Genomic DNA, 21,581 nt, shown 5'->3' with positions numbered 1-21,581 from the left:
CTCCGAGTCCTTCAGACGCTCTCCATGTCATCGTCTTCCTGTGTAATCAAACGTTTGATATAGGATATTGTAGAGGACAAACATCCTCTCAGATATGCTTTAAGAGCATCCCAGAAAACATTAATATTTTGCGGCTCTGGATGGAACGCAATGAAACAATCCAGTTGATCTACAGTCCTGTCGTTGGGGTCTATTAGCTTCAGCCAAAATGGATTTAATTTCCAAGTTATATTGTTTCTTATTTGACCGAACCTAAGTTTAAGAATTACCGGGCTATGATTGGAAACGCCCCTATTCCCATGCCTCACCTCCCCCACCCGTACCGCTAAGTTACTAGATCCAAATATATAATCTAACCGAGTCTAACGGACGAATGACAAGTAAATTCTCTTACATCAGGATGGTGCATTCTCCATAATCTAACCAGTCAGTACCTTCCATAAATGTTGACAATCGAGATGGAGGAGGGTTCACCCCCGAATCTCCACCATCCAGTCTGAGCCTATCCAGACAATCATCCATGGTCAAATTAAAATCTCCCATGCACATAACATGTGCATCTGGATAGTTTAAGGCAAAGCTCACCACTTTTTTAATGATTGACATATTGGCTGGGGGGGATTATATAAACATATTATAACATAGTCTTTCAAGTTCACCATCGCATGTACTAACACAAAAGGTCCCTCTGGATCTCTCCAACCTCCCATCTGATATCTTTGTGTATTAATAAAGAAACTCCTCTGGAGTAACTAGTCTGAAATGCATGTACAGACCATTGCACCCAAGGCTTTTGCACATGACGAGCCGAGTCCCTAGTCAGGTGCGTTTCAACCAAAGCTATAATATGAGGATGATAGCATCGTATCTGTGAAAATACTTTAACTCTCTTTCGAGGTGATCCTAGGACTCTCACATTCCAAGTCATACATGTAATATCAGATGCCATACCCTCTCATCCAAATATGATATGCATTGTCACGCCGATCACATTTCCTGTATATAATGGAAAAAATCATGGCAGCAATTTCTATATAAACAACAACTAACAGCACAAACAATAAAGAGCAAAAAATGCTTCAAAAGGGAGCAAAGTTTCATGCTCCCAACCCAGTCCAAAAAACAGGGTACCATCTCTGAACACAGAGTCCGGTATGGTTGTTATCTCGGACGTTGGCGATAAGAGCTCCTCCTTGAAAAGGGGAAAGAGAAAAAGGAAAAGCAGAAAAAAAAGGAACCCCTGCAGTGAGGAAGTTCTGATTCCTATATACCCATATTCAAAGACGACAAACAGTTTAGGATTTTTTCCCCCCCATCCGCTCCCACGCGGGACCGCATCCATTCCTCGGCTTCCGCTGGGGACGCAAAAAAGGAAGAAGTGCCCTCGTAAAGAACTCGAAGTCTGGCAGGGTAGACCATGGAATAGAGAATGTTCTTTTCTCTGAGCCGTTTCTTTATCTCCATGAATTGAGCCCGTTGCTTTTGGAGTTCCATAGAAAAATCTGGGAATATTGAAATAGTAGCATTATCAAATGTAATGGGGCTCTTTTGTCTTGCCATGCGAAGTATAGCATCCCTGTCTCTGCAGTTTAGAATGCGTGCCAAAAAGGGTCTCGGTGGTGCGCCTGGAGGAAGAGGCCTTGTAGGTACCCTGTGGGCCCTCTCCACAGAGAATGTTGAGGAGAATCCATCCCCTAGAGTATCCTTGAGCCAGTTCTCCAAGAATTGTTCAGGTCGTTGGCCTTCTGAGCGTTCTGGTAGCCCAATGATACGCATATTATTCCGACGTAGTCTGTTCTCTAGGTCATCTGCCTTTTGCTTCCAGGCATTTATGGAACCAGATACTTTTGTCAGTTTAGCTACCATAGGTACAGAGTTATCTTCCAAGCGAGACACCTGTGATTCAACTTCCGTAATCCGACCACTCATGGATTGCATATCCTGTCGAAGGCACCCCACCTCAGAGTGTACTTCCTCTATTTCCCAGTTAGGGATGTCCTAGTTAAAGATATCTCCTGCATCAACTGTTCAGATGCCTGTTTTAAAGTTAGATCCTCACTTCCTCACTATCTGAGGCGTGATTTTTCTGCTGACCTGCAGTTTTAACCCCAGATGGGTCATCTTTATGCGATTGTGGGTCATCATGGGGGTCAGGTCGCGTATATTTTTTTAACCTTTCAGTTGCACTCGAAGTTCTTGAACGGTGCATAGTTAATGTTTCAGATTTATAACAGATATCGCTTCAGTAAAATGTAGACGTTACTTGTCTGACACCCCTAAGTGCAGCAGTGTAAGCAGATTCGTGTTGAGTAGCTATATAGCTTGCAAGCTTCTTGCAAAAGAGAAGTCAGTATATTGCAGCCTCAGTGATTTGATGCAACACTTTTAGTTATGGCCTCAGGGGATTGGGGAAGGGTCAGAGAAGCAAGATTAAGAGCCAAAAGACCTCAGCATAGAATGCAACGTGCACAATTCTGTATTCAGCTCTCATTCACTGCAGCCTCTTCCTCTGAACAGTGTAATAAAGAGTTACAGCAGTCCCAGCTTGATGAACATTAAGCTGGATCCCAAGTTAATGCAGCCCCAGTCCACACTGTGGGAGCGGAGGGAGAAGCACCCACCCTGGTGCAAATGTTAGGGCCAGCTGGCATTTTATATATTTAATGAAGGGGGAGCATGGGGCCCATCTTACAGGGCTCACACCATGCAGTCCTCCCTTTGTACCTCCTGGAGTTCTCCGTACTGCCCAGCCGACTCTTCCTGCCTTGCTCCACGTCCTCTGCCGTCAGGGCGAGCGGTGAGGAAAATGGCCGCCGTCTCCTGCAGACGCCATCCTCCGCCCGGGATTCCCCGGACCTCACCCGACCGGAGCCGCACTTCGCGCCCCCCTCAGAAGCCGGACGCCTCCAGGTGCCCAGGGGAGCCCAGCGACACCCGTGGAGAGCCGTATGGGTATGTTAAATGCGGGGTTTCAATCAGGATTCTCGGAGCTCCGGCCATCCACGTCCGTCTTGCTCCACTACATAGCCACACCCCTTCTGCTGGTTTGCTATTTAAAAGCTAAGATTGTGTCTGAACCGCTGCACCCAGAAAACTAAGTGATACATTGTTGGATTTTACCATTTGCCCACATCATACTGTCAAAAGAGGTAGCAAACGCCTACTGACAGATTCCCTTTAAGGCGCCCATACCCATTATATGAAAATTATTATTATTATACATTTTTATAGCGCCATTTATTCCATGGCGCTTTACATGTGAAATACGGGGCAAATATAGACAAATACATTAAACATGAGCAAAAAACAAGGCACACGGGTACATAAGGAGGGAGGACCCTGCCCGCGAAGGCTCACAGTCTGCAGGGGATGGGTGAGGATACACTAGGAGAGGGTAGAGCTGGTTGTGCGGCTGTTCAGTAGGTTCAGGATCACTGCAGGCTTGTTGGAAGAGGCGAGTCTTCAGATTATTTTTGAAGGTTTCTATGGTAGCCGAGAGTCTGATGTGCTGGGGTAGAGAGTTCCAGAGTATGGGGGAAGCACGGGAGAAGTCTTGGATGCGGTTGTGGGAAGAAGAGATGAGAGGGGAGTAGAGAAGGAGGTCTTGAGAGGATCGGAGGTTGCGTGGTGGTAGGTACCGGGAGATCAGGTCACAGATGTATGGAGGAGATAGGTTGTGGATGGCTTTGTAGGTCATTGTGAGGTTTTTGAACTGGAGTCTCTGGGCGATAGGAAGCCAGTGAAGGGCTTGGCATAGGGGAGAGACTTGGGAATAGCGGGGAGACAGGTAGATGAGTCGGGCAGCAGAGTGTAGGATGGATTGGAGTGGTGCCATGTGCTAGAGGGGAGTCCAGAAAGTAGGAGGTTGCAGTAGTCGAGGCGGGAGATGATAAGGGCATGTACTAGTGTTTTTGCGGTGTTGCGGTCAAGGAATGCGCGGATCCGGGAAATGTTTTTGAGTTTGAGGCGGCAGGAGGAGGCAAGAGCTTGGATACGTGGCTTGAAAGAGAGGGCAGAGTCGAGGATCACCCCAAGGCACCGGGAGTGTGGGACTGGGGAAAGTGAGCAGCCATTGACATTGATGGATAGGTCTGGTGGAGGGGTAGAGTGAGATGGGGGAAAGATGATGAATTCTGTTTTGTCCATGTTCAGTTGTAGAAAGCGAGCAGAAAAGAAGGCTGAAATAGCAGACAGTGCGGGATTTTGGTAAGTAAGGAGGTGAGGTCAGGTCCGGATAGGTAGATCTGCGTGTCGTCGGCATAGAGATGGTACTGCATACCGTGGGATTCTATGAGCTGTCCCAGACCGAAGGTGTAGATGGAGAAGAGTAGGGGTCCTAGAACAGAGCTTTGAGGAACAAATCAGCCAAACCCGCCGACTAGCTGACGTGTATGGGGCCTCTAGGCTCTCCACCAACAGATGTCAGGGGGAAAGAATTGGAATTTCATCAGCTGATCCTTTTGTTCAACAGGGACAGAAGCCACTATCATAGGAGTCTAGCAGCGGCTATTGCATAGAGAACATAGTAATACTTAGTCAAGCCAAGCGCTCCTGTGTATGGTGGTGGTGAAGGGTGTCAGGAGTGTCTGCCCTAATACACAGTATATAAAAGTTGTCCAAACTTGCAGATTTTGGTGGAACCGGCCAACCATCTGATGTATATGAGGAACCTGCTGATGGAATTTCAACAGCTGATCAGTTTTTAAAATAAATACCAAAAAAACAGGGGAGGAGATCAGCTGCTGCAAGGAGTCTCGTAGCGGCTTTTTCCTCTCTCCCCATTGAGGTCTGAACAATGCAATCGAGTGTATGGAGGTGGGGGGGGGGGGGGTGTCAGGATAGCTTTCTGAATGAATGCTTGACTAATAGCCATCTCCTTGTACAGGCAGCTTAACAACGCCAAAAGTTTAAAAAAAAAAAAAAAAAAGACACCCCCTCCACCCAAATCATGGGCAATTGATTTCTGCCTTGATCTGTAGCCATTGCTTGGCTGTTATTGATGGCATCTGTTTGGCATGAATGTTTTTCCAAGTATTGCAAATAACAAAGGCATCAGACATGGGAAAAACCAACAAGACATGCAAAAGCAGAAGCATAATAGAGCTAAAGGGGAAAGAAAAAAAGTCAATTCTGCAGAGGATGTTATTCAATCGGGATGTTTGTTGATTATTAGCAAGATGAAATGAAAGGAGTTGGCAATCTTGATTTGATCTCAATGCTGATGATTACACAGACACATTACTGTACACAGTTAACGACGTCATTTTAAATGAAACCCAACAAACGTTTAGGCAAAAGAAAAGGTTTATTAAAAAATCCAAAGTGCATAGCACTCACCCAGAATTCTTTGTTGTGGTTTAATACTCCAACAATTTCTACATTTCCCACAAAAAAAAAAAAATCTAATAAAAAAAACAAAAAACAAAAACCCACAACAATTTGGCTTCTGCATTCAAACATGTAACATGTGGTCAAGTCCCTTCTCATTGAACAGCTCTTTGTGAGCATAGCTTTGGCTGTCTTTTTGCACAACAAACCTATTTTACCACATAATAAATAAAAGAAAAAAAAAAAAGGTAGTGATATTTTTATTATTATTTTTTTAATCAAAACTTGCTGCTCTCTAAAATAAAAAGTCAAAATGAACTATGTACAAAAGGATTTCAATTCAATTCTATTTTTTTTTTTTTTTCAAAAAAATTGTTCCCTTTCTTACCAAAAAGAACAGCTCCAGTGTTAGTAATTATCTAGTACATTCTATAGTAGTTGAGGGTGAAAAAAAATCTAAAATAAAAAAAAAACAATTTAAATTTCCTAAAAGTCGGGCTCACAAGTTAGCTGTTATTCAAGTTAGGGCAGAGCTTTGTAAGAATGAGGTAGTTAAATAAAGACACTTTTGAAGTCCTCAAGCTGGAATGCTATATTCATAAAATGAGGATTTCTTAGTATTTGGGCACTTCTTGATTAAACACAATTATGGGCCTAATGTAAAGAGCCAGGATGAAAACTGGTCCAGAAGCTACTATAGACTAATCTGGTTAACCCATTCATTTTCCAACCTGCAAAACAAAAAAACAAAAACCATTTGGCTTTTATGGAAAAAGCCTTTTTTTCCCTTAAATCTCCAGTGCTTTCTCTACACGTGGCCCACGTTTTCTGAAACAAATGCTACGTAACTAGGATTAAAGACGTTGAATGGGATTTTCTACCTACACTAAGAAAAATATAACAGTAATAAAATAGAAGTATCACATAACTCTACAATATTTGGACAAACTGACAGCAAAAAGTTTCAAAATATCGCTCGAGGCGGTAATGTCCAAAACCTTACTTGTAACATGGTTAGATTTTTGCCTAATTTTCCCGAGGCTCAATGGCAGTATTTCACTATGTCTAGCAACAAAGTTACTTTTCGATCGGATGTCAGACAAGTCAAGATGAATGCTTGAGATCCATCAGAAACATCCGTGAAGCTCCAGAAAAATGGAGCGAGCTCCTAGACTCTCAAAAACATTGATTCTTTTACGTGACACCAAGTAGCTCCATCATCAAGACTGAACCGCAGTGTCCAAATTAACATTCAGGAGTATGGTCACAAAAAAAAAAAAAGTGTTGCTTGCCAAAAATCAGCAGCCTCCTGAACATTGATTCCAGAAAGTGTGGTCATTAGAGCCACATGGGCTTTTTGGTTGTATGTCAATTCAAGTCACATGTTTTAGGGTCCAGAAATTGGGAGCACTATTGAAGTCTTGACTAAATGAGCCCTGGATCGGTTTACAGTAAAGTAATGACTATTCATGTATGGTCACTTTTCGAGGTCAATTGGGCTTATTCAAACCTCTACTGGGGTACGACTATTATGACAGATTTATCTCATTTTGGGATAAAATTCTCCTTTTAACTTAAAGGTACTGTAATGGGCACCAGTTTTGGTCATCATTTGGCTTGTAAAAGACATCACACACAAAAAAATATATCTAATCCTATCTACGGTGTCAAATCCTTATCTAAAAGTAACAAGAGGTTTTACTACTAAGCTCCACATTTGTTCTTGTAACAGCACACAGTATATAGGTGGGTACACATTACACTACACTGCTTCCGGAAGGGGATTCGGTCCAAGACAAATCCCATAGGAGCTGAAGAGCAGCTTCATCAGGACACAAGGTCTAACCCTATGTTACTAAAACACCAGCAGCATGAAGAATAGTAAGTTCTAGGTATTATTTCCCTGAGTTAGTGTGAAAGATTGCCTTCAAAATTAAAATTGAGGTATAGTAGAAATATTAGAGCAACGCATCAAGGTTTACCAGCAGGGTAACCATTCATAAGATAAACTAGCACCAGTCTTCAGAGGGCATAATGCCGGCGACACGTGAAGGCGTTTGCCGCATCTTCACGTAGAGGCAATATTTCTACAAATTAATACTGTACATCTCCTTCATAACATATTAGTAATGCCATCGAGAGAAAAACAAAAGAAAAAAAGTTAAGGTAGATTCCCTGAAGATAGTGCTGGGTGTCCGAGGCAGTCAGTCAGTTCATTAGCACCGTTGAGTGGTTTGGCCAAGGAGTCTCACATTGAAATTAACTTCAGACTTTCTCACGTAACAGACATTTCCTCTAGTCTTACATCTCTCGGGGAGGAGGCAGGACCCCCCAAAAACTAAAGTATGCACTGCAGATTTCACAGTATGTAATGCTCCAGTAGGGCAGGAAGGTTATAAAAGCCTTTAATCACCTGTCAAAGCATTGAGTGATACAAGAGTAGTGTCCATTCACTGGAAAGTTTCTGTTATAAGTTACCCCTAAGCAGGGTTTCACCTCTATGGGTACAGCGGCTATAGAGACGCTGGCAGCAGTCTGTATGTGTGCCCGGGGCTGGACGCTGGCGGTCAGGCCAGAGGAGCAGGTCTGAAGAGGAAAGGTCGACGTATGGGCAGTATTCACGACCTGCTGACAGCTGGGCTGCTGAGGAGTAGGCGGATGATGAAACTGCAGTTGGTGTTGGGAATGAAGAAAGTGGGGCACGTGCGACTGGACGTGGGCTTGAGGCGGGGTCGGTGACCGCGGAAATAGACATGGAGTCGATGCGTGGCTCAGCTGAGATTTGTGCTTGTTGGCTTCTTTCACGTCGCTGTCGTGCGCACTAGAAGGACGGAAAATGCAAAGTTTAGAAACTGCAGACACATCGTAGACAAAATTGTATAATCATATGGGCCCCCGATTCAGTAAGACTGGCGTTTTTCATGCCAGTCTTACTGAAGGGCGAGCTGGAGTAAGATGTGCCCAATTGATCAAGAAGCGCCTTTTTAATGCATATTTTAAGGGCCGTGCGTCACCTCCAACCATGGATTGGCGTACATCATAATTTGTGGTGTAAATGATGATGAATTTGTCGTCAGGTGCACTGAGCCTTGACCCATCGTAGGATAGCATGATATGCTGACGTCATCGTGCCATCCAGAGTCCACTGCTGTACAGGGAGCCGGGATTAGGCTAGTATAAACCTTTTTTTAATATTTTGCCAATGAATGAGGGACATATATAGGGAGGCCATGGAAGCCATCACAAGAGGGGTTATGGGGGACATAATTATATATCCGAGACTGTGGGGTACATTATACTGGGAGCAGTGGGGAACATCATTATATCTGACACTAGGGAACATTATACGTGGGCTGTGGGGACACCATAGTATATAGAACATGTGGGGGACATCATATGGTATTATTGGGGGGCAGTGGGGAGAGATCATACTGTATATTGGGGGGGGGATGTTGTGGACATCATACTGTATGGACGACTGTGATGTCCATCATACTGTGTAGAACTGTTGGGAGGCAATACAAGTTTGAGATGACAACGTGGTGGGCAGTATGAGGGCAGAGAGAAAAAGCGCAAAGCATTGGTATGAAGAGGGGGCAGCGTGAAATGTGGGCACAGTATGAAAAAAAGGTTAGCATGGTGGAGGGACAGTGTGGAGACTGAGTGTAAGGGAAAACTAGAAAACCATGGTATAGACCGGGGTTCATAAGTGCGGACTGTGTAGTGGTTATATCCAATAGATCATTAAGGCAGACAATGTGGAGGTCACGTACCATAGGAGGCTTATTTAAATCATAATATGGACAGATCCTTGTTCCGGCCCTGCAACTATCTAATGTGAATTGAATTTTTGGCCATGATTTGTTAGGGGGAAAAAATAAATAAATAAAAATAATGGAGGATTGGGCATGTGGGAGTTCAACATGCTTAATCCTTTTGCTTTCAAGAGGAATAAGCATCTACCAGATTTGTTACTATTCAGAATCGGCTGTGAATCGATATTGCCATATTCATATCTCTCCTGCTCCGTTAAGCGTCCGTTCTCGATCAGGCTACTTACATCAGTAATCTCTCAATGCAAGGCACAAGGATCTCCCAGGAGTACACAGTGAGACGGTGAAGCCTTGTAGGCCAGGAGGGTGTAAGACGTAAGATAATGCGTGAGGCTGCAACACACGCCGCCGCCACGAGCGATGGAATGTAGTTTAAAAACACGTGATCTGGAATAAAAAAATAAATAAAAAAAAGAAGTAAGAATTGTAACGTTAAGACTCGCTTCCAAGATTTAATGTTACCATTGGTCCAAATGACAAGAAAAGGAATAACCCAGTCTCACCTTGTAGAGACACTTCTAAGAAGTAGTCTGCATATTTAGCCATGTAGATTTTGGTCTTCTCTAGGCAGACCATGGGCCAGCCGTCATGGAGGTCAGTGTCGTGGACAGCAATGGACAAGTAGTATTCTATAAAATGGGCAGGAGTTGGGAGGCACAAGTTCCACTCAAAGGTTTCCAGCAGCAGAAGCTCCATGTGCAGCAGGTTCTGTTTGGTTAGTACCAGGCTCATGTTGGTCATGCATCCTAGGCTATTCAGCTGGTCCAGCTTCGGCACTCGGTCCTCCTTATCTTCAAATTTACCTTAAAAAGTGGAATAAACAAATTTGCTAAAAAGTTTTATAGGACAGTTTCTCATACGCCAAAAAAAAAACAACACGAGACTATGTACAACTTCTTATAGGAGAATTGGTGCTGATATATGCCACTCCCAAATTGCTCATTGACACGTTAAAAGAAGACGACTTCCTCCTTCCGTCAAAGTTTTTATCCTCTTAAAATATCACATTCATCACACGGGCGAATATCAGGGTCATATACGGAACGCTTAGCCTTATACTGACCGCAATTCTCCAGATACATGAGAGGAGGCTGCAAGTTTGGGTTAGGAGTAGTGTTGAGCATTCCGATACCGCAAGTAAATTACCGCAAGGAATTCCGATACCGAGATCCGATACTTTTGTGGTATCGGGTATCGGTATCGAAACAACATTAATGTAAAAATGTGTAAAAGAGAGAATTAAAATAAAAAATATTGCTATACTCACCTCTCCGACACAGCCTGCACCTTACCGAGGGAAGCGGCAGCGTTCTTTGTTTAAAATTCGCGCTTTTCTTTCCTTACGTGAAGTCCCGGCTTTGTGATTGGTTGCGTCGCAGTCACATGGGCGACGCAACCAATCACAGCAAGCCGTGACGTAATTTCAGGTCCTTAAGGATTTTTAAATTACGTCCCGGCTTTGTGATTGGTTGCGTCGCAGTCACATGGGCGACGCAACCAATCACAAGCCGTGACGTCACGGGAGGCTGGACACGCGCGCATTTTAAAATGCGCGCGTGTCCAGCCTCCCGTGACGTCACGGCTTGTGATTGGTTGCGTCGCGATCAACCAATCACAAGCCGGGAGGCTGGACACGCGCGTGTCCAGCCTCCCGTGACGTCACGGCTTGTGATTGGTTGACCGCGACGCAACCAATCACAAAGCCGGGACGTAATTTTAAAATCCTGAAGGACCTGAAATTACGTCACGGCTTGCTGTGATTGGTTGCGTCCCGGCCACATGGGCGGCACGCGACCAATCACAAGCCGGGACTTCACGTAAAGGAAAGAAAAGCGCGAATTTTAAACAAAGAACGCTGCCGCTTCCCTCGGTAAGGTCCAGGCTGCGTCGGAGAGGTGAGTATAGCAATATTTTTTATTTTAATTCTTTCTTTTACACATTAATATGGTTCCCAGGGCCTGAAGGAGAGTTTCCTCTTGTATTGGTATCGGGTATCGGTATCGGATTGGATCCGATACTTTGCCGGTATCGGCCGATACTTTCAAGTATTCAAGTATCGGACGGTATCGCTCAACACTAGTTAGGAGACCTGCAGTCAGTCCGGGCATTGCGGTCTGTATAGGGACTGTAAAATGGGCCACTTCCTCCAGAACTCTAAAGGCTGCCCCCAATTATACAGGAAAGTGATAGTGGAGCGCAGAAGACCCATCGCTGAATATTCCTCCTTCAAGAAAGCCTTAATTTAGGATTTGACTATAAGGCCAGTTTCACAAAAATGTGTATTTGGACCTGTATTATGGTACCAGGCAGTAACTGGTCAAGTGATGAGAAATAACAGCATCATATGATTAGATCGGCCTATCAGACCGATGACGTGTGGCTGAAAACGAGCAAACATTCACGTGACAATTGGTGGCCTTTTAAGCAAATCTCACATTTTTCTAGTGTATATGTGCAATATTCCATATGGAAATCTTAAAGAGGTTGTCCACTACTTTAACACTGAAGGCCAAGACTTAGGTCATCAATGTCTTATCAGTGGAGGTGCAACATCCGGCACGCCATGCCGATCAGCCATTCTTGACATTGGCGTCAGCGGGAACTGATGAGTTATGGAAATGCACAGCTCCATCTACTGTATAGTGGCCACGGTCGGGTACTGCACATTCACCCCCTATTGATTTGATTGGCCGTGGCCAAGATTCTGTTGATGGAGCTGTGCAGTTCCGGCAGGCACCGAGAACAGCTGATTGGCGGGGGTGCCAGGTGTCGGAACCCCACCAGACACTGATGACTAAGGATAGGCCATCAACGGTACAAGTCATGGACAACCTCTAAGCGCTGGGATCCCATCTGAATGGATCAGTCAAACCTGGATATAGCAAAGTACAGCACACGGCATGGCTGCAGGTCCAGGCTTCTGCACACTTCTGGTTCATTTCTAGCCCCGGGCATTCCTTCATTCATTGCTATGATGGAGCACAGGCACTGACGGCAGACTAGAATTAATGAATGCCTGAAATGCCACTGCGACAAAGTGACCCATTAAAAACACAAGACTAAATGAGAGTCAATGAGGCCGAATTCCTGAGACAGCACTCCATCAATGATACAGATCGGAGGGTCTTACAATGCATCCACTTTATACATAAAATCACATTATCCAGCCGCAACATGGAAACCATTTACAGACAGAGCACACATCCTCCTCCATTCTGCGCACACAGTGACCCCACTGTCACCAAAGCAATGTAAAAATGGGTGCAAGATGTGCTCCGATGCCATTATCTGTGGCCATAGCGCAGAAGACGATGGAGAAAACAACCAACAGAAAGGAGAAGATTTATACAAAAAAAAAAAATAAAAAAATACGAAGACGAAAATAGGTGGTTATCCCCCGACAACTGATCAGATGTCCACGCCGCCTGGAGAATGAATCACAGGTGTAAGTATTCACAGTAGTCAATGGTCATGTGAAAGGTTGGCCATCTACCGAGAGTCCCCAGTTGCTTTGTAATGTCTCGAGTTACACTTGTTGCCCTTATGCTGATGATGGGTAAAAAGGGGCGAACATGGGAGAATCAGCTCGTCATTACTAGAGCACAGCAGGAACTAAATAGGGAGTTTTTAATAATTAAATGTATAGTTATTCACTTCCTGATCAGCAGTAACACCAACTTCATTCCAACAAGGCGATTTCCAGACAGATCAATCTAAGGCAAAAAACTAACTTGTATAATTTTTCTTTTTCTCCAAATTGGTGAACAAAAAAAAAAAAAAAAAAAAAACAAATTAGAAAATGAACCTATATATATTTTTTTGTCCCAGGAGTTGTGCGAGTATTTTTCATAGTGAGCTGACATGTCTATTCTGAGCATAAACGACATTCTGATCATTTTTTTTTATTGAGGCGTGATCCTGACGATTGATTAGAACCAGCTACAACAGAGGAGCGCAGGGACATGAAAACTGGCCACATTGTGCCCTCCGTCCCACTTTAGATCTATTCTTTACTGGAAAGAGCCAGTAAGCGTCCACTGCACATGCTCGGCCACCACTGCTAATCTGCATTGGTGGCATGTCACCTAGACAATGAGCGCAAAACCAAAATCCTTCCTATTTTGTGAATGGAGCGTATTTTTAATAGCGTTAAAATTGCAACATTTTTACAAACACCATGAAGACCAAGGAGATCTCCAAACAAGTCAGGGACAAAGTTGTTGAGAAGTACAAGTCAGGGTTGGGTTAAAAAATAAATAGAAATATTTTAATCTCTGATGCCCCGAAGCACCATCAAACCATTATCATCAAATGGAAATAACATGGTATCACAGCAAACCGGCCAAGAGAGGGCCGCTCACCAAAACGCTCAGCCCGGGCAAGGAGGGCAATAATCAGAGAGGCAGCACAGAGGCCAAAGGTAACCCTGAAGGAGCTGCAGAAACCCCAAGCAGAGATTGGAGTATCTGTCCATACGACCACAATAAGCCGTACACTCTATAGAGGTGGTCTTTATGGAAGAGTGGGCAGAAAACAGCCTATAATTACACACAAAAATTGTAAGACATGGTGGGAGACTCCCCAAATGTATGGAGGAAGGTGGTGTGGTCATATGGAGGAAGGTGGTGTGGTCATATGAGACCAAAATTAAACTTTTTGGCCACCAAGGTAAAAGCTATGTCTGGCACCAAACCAACACAGCTTATCACTCCAACAACACCATCCCCACAGTGAAACATGTTGGTGGCAGCATCATGGTGTGAGCATGTTTTTTTTTCGGCAGCAGGAACAGGGAAAACTTGATGGTGCGAAATACAGGGATATGAATGAACAAAACCTGCTTCAGTTTATCATTGATTTGAGACTGGGACGGTTCACCTTCCAACAAGACAATGACCCAAAGCACACTGCTAAAGCAACACTTGAGTGGTTTAAGGGGAAGCGTGTCACTGCTTCACAGGATGTTTCTGGCCTCCCTAAGCTCACCTGCATTACGGTTTGACAGGTGTACCACCCCAGTCAAAAGCCCAGACCTTAATGAGATTGAGAATCTGTGGTCAGACTTGAAGATTGCTCTTCACCAGAGGAAACCATCTAACTTCACAAAGCCGAAGCAGTTTTACCTTGAGGAATGGACAAAAATCCCAGTGGACAGCTCATAGCAACTTAACCAAAAGTGACTTGGAGCTGTAATTGCTGTAAAAGGAGGCTCTACAAAGTACTGACTTTAAGGTGTGAATAGTTATGCACACTGAAGTTTTCAGTTACACTGACCTATTTACTGTTTGCTTCATAATAAAAAGAAACCTAAAATGTTCACAGTTGGAAGCATGTTCTTTAAACGAACTGATGTAAACCATTAAAAAAAAAAAAAAAAAAGGGATGACATTCCAAGTCGTGGGGTAGCAAGACATGAAAGATGCAAAGTGTGTAAATACTTTTGCAAGCCACAGTATATTACTGAGTTCCTATGGACTGGAGCTGCGTTCACATACAGTTTATCTATGGTAGATGTCTGAGCAGAGACGGACAAAGAAATAAATAAATGGCAGCACAGATAAGAATCTGGAGAAATAAATGGTTCACTTACTTGCTAACAGCAGACAGGACAGTGCCACGATGTGCAGCTGCTGGATAGAGATATCATATCGGTCCATGAAGAGGTCCAGCAGGTAGACGGCGAGATGGCGGGCAGTAGGACACAGTTTGAATCGATTACTGACGATAGCTATCAGATCTGCAAAGTATCGTCTTAGGTTCAGCTGGGGGGACTGGCCTTTGTAGGACAGGAGCTTTAATTCCTAAGTAAACAGACGGCAGAGGGTTAAATGAAGCCTGCAGACAAATGCACGGATATCACATCCCGGGCACAGAAAGTACACTACGTGGAAAGCAAGGATCTCCAAATTAACATTGCAAAATTTACTGTAAAACTTTCATGGGCGGACATACCGCATGTGCAGCCGCACCAAGGCCCGGTGCAATGAGGGCAATCTGGCCTGTTGATCCGGCCCTGAGGCTCCAGGGGGCCCCTGGCCAGATTGCCCTCATGTGCGGCGGGCAGGGAGAGATCCCCGCAGCTCCGCTGCCTGCAAGAGAAAAAGGCAGCAGAGCGGAGCTGCAGGGATCTGTCCTGCTTCCTGCCCTTCTCATACAGACAGCAGCACCGCTGGATGATGTCATCATTCAGTGGCCGGTTATGCCAGAGACAGGAAGCTGCTGGCGATGGGAGAGTGTGTGGAGAGGTGAGGACTGGTGAGAGTGTGTGTGTGGGGGTGTGTGTGTGTGGGTGTGTGGGGGTGTGTGTGTGTGGGGGGTGTGTGGGGGGGCAGAGGAAATGATGGAAGTGGTGGAATGGGCAATGATGAGGATGGTGGGGAGGAGGAAATGATGGAGGTGGTGGAGTGGGCAAGGATGGGGATGGTGGAGGAGGAAATGATGGAGGTGGTGGAATGGGCAAGGATGGGGATGGTGAAGGAGGAGGAAATGATGGAGGTGGTGGAATGGGCAAGGATGGGGATGGTGAAGGAGGAGGAGATGATGGACGTGGTGGAATGGGCAAGGATGGGGATGGTGAAGGAGGAGGAAATGATGGAGGTGGTGGAATGGGCAATGATGGGGTAGTGGGGGAAAACGGCAATGATGGAGGTGGTGAAGAGTGAAATGATGGGGTAGGGGAAAGGACAATAATGGGATGCAGGGGAAGGACGTGGGGTGTGGGGGATTGGGATGGGAGGAAGGGGGACTTATAATGGACTGCAGGTGGGGACCACAGACCACATCTCAGTAACAATGCTTTCTGGCTGATGTTTTGGTCACTTGAATGTTGGTTGTGCTTTCACACTCGTGGTAGCATGAGACAGGCTCTACAACCCACACAAGTGGCTCAGGTAGTGCAGCTCATCCAGGATGGCACATCAATGCGAGCTGTGGCAAGAAGGTTTGCTGTGTCTGTCAGGGTAGTGTCCAGAGGCTGGAGGCGCTACCAGGAGACAGGCCAGTACAGCAGGAGAAATGGAGGGGGCCGTAGGAGGGCAACAACCCAGCAGCAGGACTGCTATCCTTTGCGCAAGGAGGAACAGGAGGAGCACTGCCAGAGCACTGCAAAATGACCTCCAGCAGGCCACAAATGTGCATTTGTCTGCAAAAACAGTTAGAAACCGACTCCATGAGGATGGTCTGAGTGCCCGATGAGCGAGTATACTCGTTGCTCAGGTTTTCCCGAGCACTCTCGGGTGACCTCGGAGATATAGTTTTCATCGCTGCAGCTGATGATTTACAGCTACTAGCCAGCTTGATTACATGTGGGGATTCCCTAGCAACCAAGCAACCAACCCCCACATGTACTCAGGCTGGGTAGTAGCTGTAAATCGTTGAGCTGCCACGATGAAAACGAAATCTCCGAGCAGTTGTAAATACTCGGAGGTCACCCGAGCGTGCTCGGGAAAACCCGAGCAATGAGTACACTCGTTCATTACTAGTCTCGATCCATCCACCAACATCACGTTGCACCACAGACTGTCCAGGAGTTGGCGGATGCTTTAGTCCAGGTCTGGGAGGAGATCCCTCAGGAGACCATCCGGTGCCTCATCAGGAGCGAGTTTTACAGTAGGGAGGTCAAACAGGCACGTGGAGGCCACACAATACTGAGCATCTTTTCCTTGTCATGAGGCATTTCCACTGAAGTTGGATCAGCCTGTAATTTGGTTTTCCACTTTGGATTTGGAATGATACTCAAAAAAATCAGGCATCCGTGAGATATTTTTTGATTTACATTGATAATTGTTATGTTTTATTGTTCTGAACACATTCCACTATGCAATGAAAACAAATTTGCAACTGGAATATTTCAGAGATATCCAGGATGTGGTATTTTAGTGTTCCCTTTATTTTTTTTTTAGATATTGAGAAAAAAATAAACCACACTTCGCTACCCGGAAAATCCTGTGTATATATTGCATTATTCTTAAATCTTCATAAATAAACTACATACATATTCTAGAATACCCGATGCGTTAGAATCGCGCCACCATCTAGATATAGATATATATATATATAGATATAGATATATCTATATATATATATATAATTGTCTAAGGGTTTTTCCGTCTGTCTGTCTGTCTTTCTGTCTGTCTGTCTGTCCTGGAAATCCCGCGTCTCTGATTGGTCGAGGCCGCCAGGCCTCGACCAATCAGAGACGGGCACAGCATGGCGACGATGATGTCATAAAGGTTGCCTCGACCAATCAGCGACGGGCACAGTCTGCCGCCAGGCCTCGACCAATCAGCGACGGGCACAGTATCGACGTAGATGTCATAATGGTTGCCATGGCGACGATGATGTCATAAAGGTTGCCTCGACCAATCAGCGACGGGCACAGTCTGCCGCGAATTCTGGAATCATCATTGTCCATATACTACGGGGACATGCATATTCTAGAATACCCGATGCGTTAGAATCGGGCCACAGTCTAATATAAATATATATATATATATATATATATATATATATATGTGTATATATATATATATATATATATATATATATATATATATATATATATATATATATATATATATATATATATATATATATATTTTTTTTTTTACATATGTATTTTACCCCTGAAAGCTGTTCCCATCCTTCAAGGTTTAGGTTCCAAAAATCACACTTTTATATGATGAAAAGCTTTATGCATGAAAGCAACAAGCACTTAAGGGCACAGTCAGGATAGATGATGAGGCATGCAAGGTGCACATTTCTTTGCCGCGGTCCGGCCGTATATGAACGCTCAGTCTGCGGAGCTTTCCTATACAGCGCTATATACCACATGCAGACACATACCCACCAAATAGAGGCCGAACTAAAGTTGGAAAGAGGAGGGGAAAAAAAAACAAAAAAAAAAAAGACACTTAGCTGGATCAGTTTTGGTCCTGTATATGCTGAATCTCCTGCTGGGGTCAGAATCAGGCACTGCAGCCGATCTGCAGCCACAGCAGTGATCGCAGGGCAGAGTATGGAGGATCGGTGCAGGCCCAGGAGGAGATTGTCAATTTTTTTTCCTCACCTTCCTCAGACTATTAATAATGGAGTTGTACCGTAGTGGAAAACCCCTTTAAACACGCTGGTTCCTCTATTCCTGCAAGTGATAAACTGCTGCTAAAGGGTTTGAAAATCTGCATGTTAAAAAGGGGTTTAATGAAGTGCTGCATCTCGTAAGCACAAAAAACCCCACCGCACTTTAATCTCCCTTCTCTGGTCAAGTGAGGAGCCGCTGCGCCCGGAGTCTAGTTGTCTGCAGCGCTCACGTCACGTCAACAGCACTGCAGGCAATCCGTAAAATCAGCGTCTGAGCAGTTGAGCAAAGCTGCTTTGCTCAGTTATTGGCTGTCCATGTGTCGTATATCGAGTTGAGCGAATTTGTTTGGAATCGGTCGCCAAATCTGAATTTGCCATATTGGTGCCAAATTTATGTTTGACGATCGATTCTGAACATATTCGTTTATTTCTACTCCCAATGTCGTTTTTTTTGGCGAATATTGCAAAAACAATGCCGCTGATCGTAATTGGAACAGAATTTTAAAAAATGAGCTCATCTCTAGTCATATACAATAACAGGGAATAGGAGCAGTGGTGCAGACTTGGCGTTGGACCTGGGAAGGGTGAGAAAACTTTTTTTTTTTTTTTTTAATAAGCTGCAGTCAGGAGGAAACAAAAAAGAAAATAAAATCAGGTTTTCCTTAAAACTTAGTTGTAGAAATCATTCCGATGTTTCAGAAGTTGGGATGCTTTTGACGCCACCATAAAGTGTGAATGTGACGTTTAAGGGCAGATGTCTCCCTGACACCAGTAGATAAACATTATTAATGGGCAGCCCAACTCCACAGTCCTGTCCAGACAAACCCCATTTTCCATTGTTAGGATGAGTTCATACCCCGAGTGATTCAATATAGCCCCTTTATAATTAGTTTAGTCAAATTCCTTCCAGGACCCATCTACAGGGGCGCCCAGTAATAAAGAAAAAAAAAAAACAAAACATAAGGACTGCAGGCAAAAAATCTCACACAACACCCTATTGTGTTAGGATTTTTTTTTTATGCTTAAAGACAAAATGGAGTGGTCTAAAATCTGCACATGACCGAGGAGTGTAGCAGAGTAATTCATCAAATTAATTAATGTACGTAACCATGGCAACCTAATCCACTCAACTGAGAAGCAGAAATTTGTTTAAAAAAATACCAAGAACTCCGTCCCCAAAAATAAAAAAAAAGTTATAATCTATGTTACAAGTAAATTAATGAATCAGGACAAGAGTCCAGAGATTGAGAAGTCTCAACAGAGGAGGCGGAGGGACGAGGCGGCCACCACCATGGAGCAGGACCCTTGGAGCAACAAAGGACGGCTCTGCCATTGCTGGCCAGTTTGCTGTTTTCAGGGACAACCCCCAGCATGCTGCCGGATAACAAAAGGGATTAAAACCGTGAAAAATCTACTTGTGGCGGCACCGCAGAGTGGCTCCCAAACTGTCCCTCCACTCAGATGCCCTGAAGGAAACTAATGGCCCCCTGCTACTAACACCGGGGTGTGAAGTGAAGGGACGGGAAGTAACCAGCTGGCCCCAGCCCAGAGGAGGACAATAAACCACCACCATCTTCCCCCCAGCAACAGAAGAGCTACAGGCGGCCATCCCAGACTGCACAGGAAAGCGGACAAGAAGAAGCAGCAGCACCAGGCCCAACTACAATCACAAGGAAGAGATTTTTTTTTTCCTTTTTTTAAGTAGATAAATAAATATATGTGAGAAAAAAGGTAGGGGAACTTCCATTCACAAATTTTTGGACTGCTTCTTTTTCTCCTCCCCAAGGGGGTTGGGAGGAGGAAATAGTGTGTGTGTGCAATAGTTAAAAAAAAAATAAAATTATATATATATATATATATATATATATATATATATATATATATATATATATATATATATACACATACACATACACATATACACTTACACACATCAGAATTATGAACATTTTAGTTTTTTTACAATTGTATTTATGCTTGTGTTTTTAGTTTGTGTTTAGACCCATAGTTCAATATGTAGGGTATAAAGATCTTATTTACTGTACTTTGTTTTACAAGCTGGACTCTAAGGGCTGTACAAGTTAGGAAAAAGGTAAATAAGATCATATATATATATATATATATATATATATATATATATATATATATATATATATATATATATATATATATATATATATATATATATATATATATATATATATATATATATATATACACTGTAATGTTTCCTTCAAACTTTTAGTAACTTATGCAGGAACAACAGTCTTGGTTTAGAGTCCAGACTGCACAAATATTTATAATATTTTTTTTCCCCAGATTATTATTTTTTTTTATTAACGTGCATTTACAATCATCTACGTTAAAAAAAGAAAAGATTGAAAAAAAACAAAACAAAAAAAAAAAAAAACACACAACAAAACTAGAATCTCAAAGAGGCAGAGTATAGTCCACTTACTTTATAGCGGAGAGCCTGATGGATGTCTGCAGCGAGCTGACCCTTCCACCACAATACTTCAAGCTCCATTTCATGGGAAGTCAAGAGAGCAAAAGACAGTATAACCTGGTCTGCAAGACAGAAGAATAATTATAAAAAAACAAACAAAAAAAAAAAACACACACAACTAAAGAAAATTACTTTATTTCCTCCCAACAGTACACTCAAACTTTACATACAAAGAGTTTTTCTTTCTAAAGTGGGAACTGCTGGAGCAGAAAAAAAAAATTTGCACTTAATTAAAGTCCCACCAACAGGGTTTAACCCTTCACACTCTGAAAGATAATTCCAGGTCCCAGGCTGTCCACACCTGCAAATCTAATTAACGTCTCTAACGGCGCCTTATTGATCAGTGACAGACGATTTCTTGATGTAAAAAAAAAAAGAAAAAAAAAAAAAAAAAAAGGAAAATAGAGTGAGAACTATGGAAAAGTTAAGTCATTAAAGTTGATGGTGTCCGCACACTTCAAAATCCAGAAAACAAAAAACACAGTTAGCATATCCTAAAAGTAAATAAATCATTAAAATAAAATGATGTGATAAAACTTAAAAAAAAAAAAAAAAGGCTCAACTTGATCTTTAAAAGTCTACATAGAAATACTAAAAAAAAAAATGTTTTAGCAAATATTTGACATTAAAATGTTATTTAAAAAATAGATAAAATACAGAAACCCAATTTCTATTGTGGAAACTGATGAGTCCGTGCCCCGGAGCAGATCACTGCATTACGGATCCATTCATTTCCAGCACAATATTATATATATATTATTAGACACAAGGTCTCCGGCTGCAGCAGATCCCCCTATCCTGCAGTCCCCCCACACCGCACGCCTCCTGCAGGGACG

General features: G+C 43.5%; 1 protein-coding gene across 4 annotated transcripts in view; it reads right to left on the bottom strand.

Moving 5' to 3' along the window:
- Positions 1-5,672: 5,672 nt before the first annotated feature.
- CCNJ (cyclin J) overlaps positions 5,673-21,581 on the bottom strand; it is a 56,671-nt gene continuing 40,762 nt past the window's right edge. For all 4 annotated transcript variants that reach the window (XM_077258558.1, XM_077258557.1, XM_077258556.1 and 1 more), the window contains 5 exons: positions 20,698-20,807; positions 14,752-14,962; positions 9,665-9,964; positions 9,389-9,548; positions 5,673-8,149 (listed from right to left, as the gene is read on the bottom strand). In XM_077258558.1, the coding sequence (XP_077114673.1) occupies positions 7,738-8,149; positions 9,389-9,548; positions 9,665-9,964; positions 14,752-14,962; positions 20,698-20,766 (1,152 nt within the window). In that variant the 5' untranslated portion in view covers positions 20,767-20,807 and the 3' untranslated portion in view covers positions 5,673-7,737. The remainder of the gene's footprint in view (positions 8,150-9,388; positions 9,549-9,664; positions 9,965-14,751; positions 14,963-20,697; positions 20,808-21,581) is intronic.

The sequence above is a fragment of the Ranitomeya variabilis genome, chromosome 4 (assembly GCF_051348905.1).
Source record: "Ranitomeya variabilis isolate aRanVar5 chromosome 4, aRanVar5.hap1, whole genome shotgun sequence".
NCBI lineage: Eukaryota > Metazoa > Chordata > Amphibia > Anura > Dendrobatidae > Ranitomeya > Ranitomeya variabilis.
The sequence above is the reverse complement of the archived record's forward strand: the minus strand, read 5'-3'. Positions and strand labels throughout refer to the sequence as shown.